We start from the raw sequence: 12,499 nt of genomic DNA on the forward strand, positions 1-12,499 counted from the left end.
ATTAAAAATATTGTCATCCTTATGTTGAATATAAAATATGTGTACTTTATGTTAAGACATGATGACAATAAAAAGTAATAAAAAAGATGTGTGTTCGGTCCGTCTCAGCTCCGCCACGGCTGCAGAGTTTAAGTCAGTGTGTGTGTGCTTCCTCTGTCCACGCTGCGCTGCGTCTCAGCTCCGTCAGTCCCGAGTCTTCTGCAGAAGATATACAAGACTTCTATTTCTGTAGGACGCAGAATTTGTTTTAAAACCTGCTGTATAAAAAAACTACGAAAGTATCGATCCTTTTGATAATCTTGAACCCTGATGATAAAAGTCCAACATTACCTGCTGGTGTTTCTGCACAGTTAAGCTCTTAGTGTTGTCCTATCTGTGTTTGTTCTGAGCCCTTTGAGCAGTGGCGTCACCTTGTGTGGAGACCACCTCCAAGCCTTTCAGCTCAGGCCACACAGCATTAGGAATATTTACTCTGCACTATTGACTCAAGGCGGGGCTCTGGAGTGCTCCCAGAGCTTTACAAAGGGCTCTTCCATCTGGAGGTGTGTTTGTGCGTTTGTTCTTCAAGTTACTTTGAAGTGACTCTCTCAAAGTTTCAGAGTTAGCAGCAACAGATTCTGAAGTTAGGAGGGATAAGGTTAGACTCTGCTTAGGCCATGGATTTCATGAATGAATATTCCTCCTGGAAGTGTTTGTGAATGATACTGAGTCGTGGCTGCTGTGGTTTGGCCAGTTCTGTTTTAAGCTTTAAATGTGATCCACATTCTGCACATGCCCAGTGTGGTTTTCCTGGCATGCTGTGTTCTGAGCCAGATGTCTGGCAGGGCAAGAGCTCGGTGCTGCTGATGCAGGTATCCACTTGATAGTGTGTGTGCGTGCGTGTGTGTGTGCGTGCGTGTCCTCCTCTGAGCAGTGTTGGTCTGCACTGAGGCTCTGTGGCTGACCATCTCTGTTTTTGCAGCCTGAAAACAATTGCAAGGCAAATCAAAACAGTTATTAACAATACAATTAAACTAGAGGCTGTCGACCTCGACTATGCAGAGTTTTTGTTCAGGAAAAGCTATTTATTATCACCTGTGATCATGGTTAACTGCCAGCTGCGAGTCATACATAACCCACCGCCATTATGTACCACACGCCGCCCTGTGTGTGTGTGTGTGTGTGTGTGTGTGTGTGTGTGTGTGTGTGTGTGTGTGTGTGTGTGTGTGTGTGTGTGTGTGTGTGTGTGTGTGTGTGTGTGTGTGTGTGTGTGTGTGTGTGTGTGTGTGTGTGTGTGTGTGTGTGTGTGTGTGTGTGTGTGTTGTGCCTGCGGTCACACAGTGTGATGTACGGTATTTCTGCCTGATGTGGTTTTGAACATGAGCCAACCAGAGCTCATGTAGCTGTAACAGGTGGCTCTCTGCGGGCCGTAGTGACTCCAGCTCTTACATCAGGACAGTCGGCCTCTCAGCTGGTTCACGCTCATTCAACAACAACAACAACAACAACAAAAACAGGCGTGTGTCCCCAGCTCGCCGTGCACACGTCGTTTTCGGCCTGTTGTCTTCATTCTTCTTCATGCACCTCTCTCCTCTCGTTTTATCCTCCGCCCCTTCTCTCTCTCTCTCTCTCTCGCTCTCTGTTTGTTTTCTTTCCAGTGTTATGGGACCAGCGGCGGCTCCAGATTACATGTTGTCAGGCGCTCAGATGGCAGGCTGTATTTAAAGTCGGACCGTTATAGAGCAGGCGGGACTGCAGCTGACCTCATTCAGCATGCAGTGTTTACCTCATGAAGTCAAAGGCTACAGCCGGACCTTGAACCACCTCACTCCCTTCAGGACCGTCTACACTCACCAGTCGGTGCTGCGTTACAAACATGCATCAAAAGTATGCACAGAGGGAAAGTAGGGCGACAATGGGAGGGGAGACAAAAGGGAGGGAGGGGAGATAATGCATGCACGTTCAAACTGTAGCTGTCACCGGTTACATGAAATATGTAACAAATTCATCCTGTGCACAGTCTCTTGGTGCACTCGTAGTAGAGACACATAAATATTAACCACATTTTAACCTGAATGTCTGTAGTACCTCCACGTCTTTCACACAAACTAGAGCAACAAAATCCTCCAGATTAAGGAAGCATTAAGTCACATTTCAACACTTCCTTATTGATTCAGAATAGAACATGTTGTTCCCTGTGTCTGTGCTACAGTGCAGATGTTTAGAAGGCCTTTCAAAGTAGAGAGGTTGTTTGTGTTTGTGAACGACATGCGAAGAAGTGGCCTCGAGGTGGAAGACAAAGTGTGGATACACATTGTCTCTGCAAATCCAAATCTTTTGTCATTTCTGATAAATCCTGATATTAATCCAGGTTCAAATTCTGCGGTTTAGCCTCTCTGCTTTGCAGCTGGGAACTGGGTTGCCGTGACTATTTGTGACCCACAAAGTCAAGAGGTCAGAAGCTCCCAGAAGTCTGAAATTGAATCAGATGAAATTGAATTTGGGTTGTAATTCGACATGCTGCTTCTAGTTTCTCCTGCTCCTATTAGGTTTTCAGCTTCTCTCCTCGACACGTCTTGTCGGACAGATCGCTCACCCAAATAAGTGATTCAGAGATGCCGAGTGGTAAATTTGCTCAGTTTGATTTTACACGAGTCCCGTGGTTTTTCAGAGGAAGTTCACATCTGCTCCTCTTCCAGCTAAACATGCCAAAAAACACACAACATGGTGCTTTGTCGGGTGGTGCAGCGAGCGAGCCCTCCTGTGTGAATGTCACAGCTTCCTTCTTTCTTTTTAAGTCCTCAAGGTCTCATGTGATCCGACATTAGCTGTTGAACTCACTCCAGAGACTCTTTTTAAAAACCACCGCCACTCCCCTCAGAGACGTCTCTCAACAGCTGTGTTTCTGTTTGGTATTTCACGACGTCCCTCGGGTGCTGAACTCAGAGAAACCTCCGGCAATGGAGCTGTGACCACAGGGTAAGAGAGAAGTACACTGTGAGATTACTAAGTCTACTTCAGTGCATGTGCGAGCGAGCGAGCTGCCACTTTCAGTGTCAACAACTGAAGCTAATGCAGAAGGGCAAAAAAGTGCAGTACCTAGAGTGTCCACACGAGGCTGGATTCGCTCCATAAATATAACTGTACAAAGCCTGAGTGGTGTCAGCGGTCTGTTCCTGCAGGGGCCGCTGGAGTCCCATCGATGGCGGTTTCCATGCTGGAAATGCTGTCTCAGTCTAACTTTCAGTCAACCTAATGACAGGCTGAGAGCTGGAGCTGAGGCGGGTTTTAAACCTCCTGACAAACCGTTACACGGCGCCCACCTGTCAGTCAGGTCAGCTACGCGCTCCCAGTGTTGAAAACGGAAGCCGGAAATTTAAAATGCTAATGCTTCCAGCAGAATTAAACCTGCTTACACTCTGTCTTTAGTCGTGTTAGGGGCGTGGCATATTTTGACTTCAGTTCCACTTCTTTGCCTGTTTGAAGGTTGAGTTGTTGCAGACAGTGTTTCCAACATGGCGACCGCCATCATCTGGCTTCAAAAGTCTGCTTCAGAAACAGATGGGTGCTGTCACTGTGTTATACAGTCGATGGTTTCCACTAATTCTTAAATGTGAAATGTCTTTCTCCACAGCAGCTCAGTGCTTAAGGCCCGCCTTTACTCCACCTGCTACTAGATTGACTGAACGTTGGGTTGAGTCAGCATTTCCAAAATGGCAATCATGTCGACCCCATGCATCCTTTGGTGTCATAACCAATGGGTGATGTCACTGAGACTGCAGCCATGTTTTATTCAGTCTATGGTTCAACCCAAAGTCAGAAGAGTAACCTCTGTGACCACGATGTCAACTTTATACAACCCTCTCCAGCTTTCAACTATAATCCACTTTATCATTTGCAGTCAATCAGAAATGTTTCAGGAAATCATTTAAATAAATGTTTAGATGTTTTTTTGTTTTTTTTATAGAGGCAGGAAGTCCCTGTGCTGTGCTGCTATCAGAGCCAGTAACGGCCTTATTAAGCCGGTCGGGTATCAGACATGACGTGACAAATCCACATTAAATACAGTTCCTTGTCGATGGCATCAGTTCAGTGTTATGAAACCAGAACCGTTTGTTAGACTCAGTCAGTCACGACAGCATCTGACTGGTTCTCAGTGCCACAGTAATCCCCCGCTTCATGTTGCCTTACATAAAGGTGATTCCAGTTAGTTACAGAGAGTGGATGTCTGTTAAACAATTTTTAAGTAAAAGAACATCTAAATATACTCTACCTCTGGATCTGTAATCGGAGAGAAATACACTCCTATGCTTCCACACATAGAATACAGACTCGTCTCCAAACAATGAAACATTTGGTCGTTTTTAAGAGCGATATCAATCCCAACGATCGGGGTGAGTGAGTTCATCCCTCGCTGAAAAAGGAAAGGGAGTTCATTCAGAGCAGGGAGACGCTGCAGCTGGAGTCGGGGACCAATTTAACTGACGCACACTCTCGAGGTTGGATTTGGGGGGGGGAATCAATAGACTTTGCAAGCTTGCAGGCTGGCACCTCTTTGTAACACTGTCATGTTGTGGCGGCCTGAAAGAAGAGCATTGTGCTGAAATAAGTGGAGAGGTTGTGAGTGAAATTAAAGGCCTCACCTGGTCTGCATGCGTGTATGTGTGCGTGTGCGTGCGTGTATCTCTACATCTACATCTCATGTATGTTTCTGCTTCTACTTGTCTGGGTTTATGCCTCCTGTTAAGAGCTGCGATGAGATCACCAGGAGACCTGGTATTCAGGTCACTCTGTTCTCTCAGGTGACCTGTGATGAGGTGTTGTATGTGTGAGAATGTAATCTGAACCTGCGACAGGAAACGACACAAAAACACAAAGTTTACAGCAACGAGGAAACCGGATTAGACATTTGATATCAGCTCGTAAAGCGTAGATTAGTTTAGTTAGGTTACTTGATTTCAGACAGGCTGAATCACAGTGTGTTACAGGTCCCATATTATGCTTTTTCTGGTTTTATATGCCCTTTAGTGTGTTTTCCAAGTGTCCTGTGCATGTTTAGGCACATCTATGTGCAAAAATTCAAAGTCCGCGGAAACGTGGCTTCTCCTACGTCCTCCTGTTAGCTGTAGCATTAGCTGCATGTAACGCTCGGTTCTAGCCCCCCTCGATAAAAATTTGTCAGTGTGACGTCTTGTCAGTGTGAGATCACTGATCTAAGCCCATTGGCTCGTTGTGGCAAGCCCTGCAGCTCATGTTGAGCTGAGAAGCGCGCTGAGCAACTGACCAATAACGACAGAGCGGATCAGCAGACCAATCAGAGCAGACTTAGCCCATGTGGGGTCTAACAGTGTGGGCTCAACAGAGTGTAGCTGAGGAATCAGAGCGTAGAGGGAGCAAGGAGGAGCAGTACATGAAAACAGACACTTTTTTCTAACTTTAGCTATTGTGAACGTACAAAAGTAGGTACATTAAATATACGAACCCCAAAAAGGGCATAATATGGGCTCTTTAAGGTTATTTAAAATGTTCCACACTTTACTGCTTTTAGATTTCAGGTGTATTAAAACAGTCTCTGTTAGATAGTTATAGATAGATGCATAGGAGAGGAATGAACATGGGGGGGCGCTGGTAGCCTAGTGGTTATGATGCATGCCCCATGTACAGCGGCTGTAGTCCTCATTGCAGCAGCCGTGGGTTCAAATCCGACCTCGACCCTCTGCTGCATGTCGTCCTCCCAGCGTCTCCAATCTCTCTTCAACTGTCCGATCTACTAAAGGCAAAAAGATACACACAAAAAAACTTGAAAGAAAACGCCTGCACACTTTCTGAATTTCTCAAAAACATTGGCGACGTTTCAGTTCCCAAAAGAGTGCTTGCAATAGTTTGTATCAGAAAATAGGGATTCATCTTTAAAGGGCGCCGACGGCTTCTATTTTTTGTGAGCATCATACTTCCACCAGTCATGAGAAGTCGTGTTGTCCTTTCCCACGGGATGAGGCAGAGCCCTTTAGGTGTCGTCTGTGTTTGAAACAATCAGGAAGCCATATAGAAGGGAAAGACGAGGAAAGGAAACTTCAGTGGAAGTCATAAGACACGAGCTCCTGGAAGACTAGAAATATCCTGTTGTCTTAAGAGTTTGAGGAACGGTGTCTATTGTCCCTCGGAGAATGTGACTCCCATGATGCTTTTATGAAAACGTTTGTTTGTTTGTTTACTATCCAGAAACAGTTCAGCTCCAATAAAACGCTCTTTCAAGAAGCATCTGCCCTGATGTCATGTCCTGAGGTGAAGCCTGAGTCGTACCGCTCATTCAGACTGACTGTTGGAGGAAAACTAGGAAACCATTTCCCACCAGGGGAACCTGTGGCTCAACCAGAAGGTCGGGGAATTGATCCCCAGCTCCTGCAGCCACATGTGTCCTTTGGCAAGGCACTTAACCCCCAAGTTGCTCCCACTGCTTCATCGGGAGCGTATGAATGTGCATGAATGGACTTGTTTGAAGATCTTGAAGACGTTTCACCTCTCCCCCTCCAAAAGGATATGTCAGTTCTGAACTGGGGGGCGGAGCTAGAAAGGAAATGTCTTCAAGATCTGCAACCAAGGCCAGTTGACTTTGGATTACCATGACCTGGATGACGGAAAACCTACACATACTTCTAAAATCAACGTTTCCTCACCGTCAGTGGCCATGTTTCAGTGCCCCATCCAGTCTCAGGCTTTGACCTACATAAACTTCTCATAGAAGTAGATCAATCCTTCAAATCCTAGACCCGTCGTGTTGGAATGTCGATGTAGGTTTGCAAAGCCAGGAGCAATACTTGAAATGAGACGATGTAGACCTCTGTTGTTGTTGTTGTTGTTGTTGTTGTTGTGCTTGGAGATGGCGCGCTGCCGGGAAATCAGAGACATACTATATATTATATTACATATTATCTTCCCTACATGCACTCTGTGAGTAGTTACACACACGAAGATTTTTTGTCATAGTCCACTGCACAGCTCCTACATTGCACCTTTTGTACATTTTGTTTTTTATATTTTATATTTTATATTTTATATTTTATATTTTACATTTTACATTTTACATTTTACATTTTTAAATTATATTTTATATATTGTAATAGCTTCTTATACTGTATTATTTAAGTTGTTGCTAGTTCTGCTTTATTTCCTTGTTAATTGTTTAGCACCAATACACCAAGTCAGATTCCTTGTATGTTTAAATGTACTTGGCAATAAACCCTGATTCTGATTCTGATATTCAGTGACGGTTCTTAGACATTCACCAGTTGAACCAGCTCTGCACCAGTACTAGCACCAGCTTCCAGTTTACTTTGGTAGAAAAGGGGTAAAATCAATGTCAGTAAGTGGCCATGTTTCAGTGCTCCAGCCGCTCTCAGGCTGAAGAGTTGGACAACCTCCAACCTGTCTGTCGACTTACTAATACTCTCAAGACTGCTGCTGTTCCATTTTCAAAGATTAGCCTTTGCCATTTTGGAGCAGTCACGAGAACCCTTCTTCATTTCTCTGATTGGATCCCTTTTCCCCCTTGTGTATACGGAGAGGCCTGGCTGCTTGTCACTGCTTTTAATCTTGAAGGATTGAGGATATGGGATGGATATTTTAGCTGTTGTTCGGCGAATGTGGTGCGATGATGTAATGTCATTTTAAAACTTCTGTCCCTGTATTTTGGTTGTAAGTCGAGCAGTCACGCAACAGCAGCAAAAAAACAAATCACACCCACATGTGTGATGTTGTTATTCCTCCAGATGTGGAAGGTTTGCTGAAATATTAATGATACGATCCACTTTAGGCCCAAGGATTAATCTGTTTAGATGATGGAAATCAAATCCCTGCTGTCATAATCTTCTTGGAAACACACAAACACAAATTGAAGAGCAGATGCCTGCTGGTGCGTGCATGCGTGTTTGTGTCGCTCGTGTGTTAAGTCAGAGGATTCTTTCCTCAAACAGTGAGTCTGCTGTGTTCAAAGTTTGTCTGAATTTAATTTGTCTGTACATTAAAGGAGCACTACGTAACTCTGGCCCCTAGTGTTTAAAATGGGTACTGCAGTCCAAATTCAAAACATTGCAGAGAGCTGTTTACCCCCGTTAAACCAAGACCGATCTCGAATGCTTTAACACTAGGTGACAGTGTGTCAGTTTTAGTTTAACAGCTTGTATGCTGAGCCAACAACCAGTGTTGTTAGCTATCGAACGCTGCCAAGCTAGCTAAAAGTGTCAATGTAGCACAGGGTGGCAGTGTCACCAACATCTCTAACTCCTTGCTCACTATGTAGTCCGTCGTACAGTGAGTTTCACATTTCGTAGTCCTGTCAGAATGCTTCATAAGTCATTACACTCTGTATTTTGGACTCAAAGTGTCCCACAATGCATCTTGAAAAGAAGTTGACAGCCAATGGTCACTAGCCAGGCACTTAGCCAAGTAGCGGATTTGATTATTAGCCACAATGTCATAATCATCACAGGTAGACTGACCACGAGCTACCTGAGTGTGAAACGGTGGTTTATGTTCTTGTGTAAGACACAAGTTCATCTGGTATCAACCTCGTTTTAAGAACAACATGGTTTATTTATGTTCTTGGAGAAAAGAACTACACTACCCACAATCCTAGAGTGTCACAGCGACATCTCTGATTGGCAGAGCCCTCTGTTAGCAAGGTAATACGTTTACCGCCCCCGTGAACTTCGGCTGTCGACTGCTACCACTGAAGTTCTGTGATGTTCAGAAAGAAAGGGCAATAAACTATCATTGCAATGGATTGTGGGAAGGGTAGTTCCTTCATTCCTGTAAAAAAAAAAGTATATACACAGTCTTGTATATTTGCCTTTTTCTCTGTTTTACAACTGTGCAAAACCTCACAGGGACGTAAATATCACGCCTTTTTTCGGCAGTCTGAACAGGGCTAGTGCCAAGATAGCATTAAGCTAGCAGGCTTTCCATCACAGAGATCTTTTCTAGTGGAGTCGAGTGAGGAACGCACACTCTGCCTGAAAATTGTGTGTCTTTTATGTGGCTCAAATAAACTGAATCTTTAGCGCTGTGGCTCAAATGTCAAAGTAATAACACAACTATTCCATGAAACAGAAATACTCAGAATAACAGCAACAGCTGAAAAACAAAAAAATTCTGACCCACCGCCGTCAGACATCCGCAACAGGCCTGTTTCCATAACAACCTCGCCTCTTGGGACAGAGGAATGTCTGGCTTGGGGTCAGAACCAGCAGTGCTCCGGGGATTCTCCACTTATGAAAGAACTCCCCCCCCCACACACACACACACACACACACACACACACACACACACACACACAGGCTTAAAACCAAAGACCAACTCTTCATTAATATGACACTAATGGACAGTCCCATTGGGGGACTGGATGGGAGGCGGGGGGTGGGCAGATAAGAGAGGAAGTAATGTGTCAGAGATGTTTCCGTGCAAAGGAGAAGCTCCATTGGGGAAAATGTTTACGGTTGCTTTTACACTTGGAATGGAATAAAAGCATGAATGTTGGATGTAGCCGTGCTAGAAGAGTCAGCGCAGTAAAACTGTGTCCGGGACTATTTTTACTCTCAGACTGGGCCACAAACGACCATCACTGGTTTCCTTTTTCCACCACCAACTTTGAGTGGACTCGCAGACGAGACCAGTGAAGACAGTCAGACATTTCCATCTCTTTACCAAACGCTGAAAATATCCCAGAAATAGAGACGGACTCCAAACTTTATGCACCCTACAAGATCGATCAGATCCACACCACATTTCTGGAATCTGAGAAACCTCTGACCTCTATGTGACATACGTTGTGAAGTGACAGCTTAAAGGGATACTTCACCTATTTGCATTAAGCTTTGTATAATTAGAAACCTGGTAGTATTTTGAATGGTTGTGCATCACGCCCTCATTTTCCCCTGAGATGGGCTATATTTATATATTGCTGGCCGCCGCCGGCCGCTGCCAGCTCAGCAGCCGAGACATAAGGCCTGCCTGTCGACGAAGAGCCCGGGCCGGCTCGAGTTGGGGCAGACTGGTAGTGTCGGTGCTCTCACTGTTTGCCTATGGACACAGACATAGAGTCTGTTTTCTGCCAGGAATTTCCAAGATCAATTCTGGAAGAAATCTCGGAATCAGTTGAGGAAATGGCCTAATGTGTTGAAGTAAATATGTCTGTAACTAGAGGACCTTAGTGGGAGTGGCCTGCAGTGCTGTGCATTCTGGGATTTGGTGTCTTTCATCCACATGAGCCAAAAAGACACTTTCTGCCTTTTCTCGGCCAAGAAGGCACCAACTTCAAAAGGTATTTCACATTTCTACATATATGTATATGACCCAATGTCAATACAGATTCATGTTTCAACAGGTGAAGTATCCCTTTAAGTTAAGAGAATTCAGCTTGAGAACTGTTGGGGAAAGCCCTGTGATTGGCTGGTGAACAGTCCAGGGTGTAACCCCGCCTCTTGTCCAGTGACAGCTGGGATGGGCTCCAGCCAACCCGGTGACCCCAAACGAGAAAAGCGGTAAAGATAATGGATGGATGGAACTGTTGGGGGAAAAGTACAGTAAAATGGTGAATATAAGTCGCACCGGTTTATAAGAAGCAGTCTGTGTTTGGAGGTTTAAACCGTCTTCATCGTGTTCATAGACGTGCAGTTTCTGTGTCGCTCTTTTAGTTCTGTCTGAGAACATTTCCTTTGATTGAAAGTGAAGCATGAAATCATCCAGAGAATCTGAGTGTGAATCTGATGCTTCATAAGAGCATGTTAGAAGTTTAACGTTCTGTGGATTCAACACGAGGATTAGCCACACACTTTCCATATCACCCAACAGCCAATCGTGATTCACCTTGTAGGGTACCCAGCCAATCGTGAGCCAGCTTCGTAGAGGCTTTGAAGACAATTGAGAGTGACACCCAAGGAGCTGGTCTAATCTGTGATTAACACGTCTCGCTCTTCCTCTGTGTCTTTATTCCCACTTAATGTTCCCACGTCTCTTAAATCTTAACGTCCCTGTCTCCGTTAATCCCCCCCCCCCCCCCCCTTTAATCTCTCATCGCTCTCGTCTCATTTCTGTCTTTTATCTTTTCATTTTGGAAAATGTCATCACATGTCAAGGGGATGGACGGCTCGGAGGCTCCCTGTTGAAGTGATGTTTAAGCCGCATAATACCTGATTGAGGGGGAATAAGACGCCTCAGCTTTTTAACTTAGACTTCTTCAATGATTGATGTGAAACAGACAGGTGTATGATACGGTTCATTTTCAGGCCTAAAGTACACCGTCCTGTCTGCAATAAAGGAATTCTGGTCTCATTATTTCCTCTCTCTCCCCCTCTCTCTCTCCCTCTCTCTCTCCCCCTCTCCCTCTCTCTCTCTCCCCCTCTCCCGCTCTCTCTCTCTCTCTCTCTCTTTCTCCCCCTCTCCCCCTCTCTCTATCTCTTTCTCCCCCTCTCCCCCCCCCTCTCTCTCTCTCTCTCTCTCTCTCTCTCTCTCTCTCAGGCCTTCAAAGAAGAGTTGGAGGGTCTGATCCAGGAGCAGCAGAGGAAGGGGAACAACCCCACCGGCCTGCTGGCCCTTAGACAGATCGCCGACTTCTTCATGGCGAGCTCTGTGGCCGGCTTCAACACCTCCCCCCTCAGTGAGTACCTACCGTGCCGTGTCCCGTTACCCCGGGCAACCAGACACTAACATTTAGCAGAACATGCCGCCCTCGCCCTCAGGGTGCTTTCAACCCCACTGAAAAAATTAAAAACATCACATTTTTCGAGGAAAGGACATCTGTACCCATACGTGAGCTTTTAGTGCCTCGGGGCGTATAATACTCTGAGACGACCAAACCCCAGACGCCGGAAGAGCTGCGCATATTTCTCTGTGATTTTGATCCTTTGTGAGATCTGACCAGGAGTCCATATGTGACGTCTGCTTCCAATCACAGCGCTGGAATGCACAGCTAATGTTGAATTACACGTCGAAAGGCGATGTAGCAGTTGAGTTCAGCTTGTCCTTTAAACGGACCCTTAATGAGTAAGTCTGAGTCGGTAAACAAAGTGTTCAAGGTCAGAATGTTGTTTACTTCACCTCCCAATACGAGGACTCTGTTTGATGTGGAGCCAGATGTGTCAGACACATCATTAGGTAGGGAGACAGATGTTGGACGCCGGTCCTCTTGGCTGTTGTTGTGTCAGACTTCTTCTACCACCCGAGTGATTAAAACCGTTTTCACAAAAACAGTCCTGAAAACATCTCGATCATTTCAGAAGGACTGAAACATGTAGGTGTTTGCGTTCACACATGCAGCTCCTTCTCCTTCAAATATCAGGAGCACTATGAGTTCATTTATCCTTCTTTCATGAGGACAATATGATTTTAATTTTAAGGTAACATCCATCTGCACCTTTAAGAAAAAGCTAAAGACCCAGCTCTTTCATGAATACCTACTAACTTAATGATGATGGTCTCGATATTATTGATGATGATGATGATGATGGTAATGACGATGGTTTTT

At 45.1% G+C, this 12,499-nt stretch overlaps 1 protein-coding gene across 8 annotated transcripts in view; it reads left to right on the forward strand.

The window, feature by feature from the left end:
• The window catches only part of add3a (adducin 3 (gamma) a), a 100,677-nt gene that overhangs the window by 66,234 nt on the left and 21,944 nt on the right, over window positions 1-12,499 (forward strand). For all 8 annotated transcript variants that reach the window (XM_061064515.1, XM_061064535.1, XM_061064508.1 and 5 more), the window contains one exon: window positions 11,494-11,632. In XM_061064515.1, the coding sequence (XP_060920498.1) occupies window positions 11,494-11,632 (139 nt within the window). The remainder of the gene's footprint in view (window positions 1-11,493; window positions 11,633-12,499) is intronic.

Source organism: Labrus mixtus, chromosome 2 (genome assembly GCF_963584025.1).
Source record: "Labrus mixtus chromosome 2, fLabMix1.1, whole genome shotgun sequence".
Classification (NCBI taxonomy): Eukaryota; Metazoa; Chordata; class Actinopteri; order Labriformes; family Labridae; genus Labrus; species Labrus mixtus.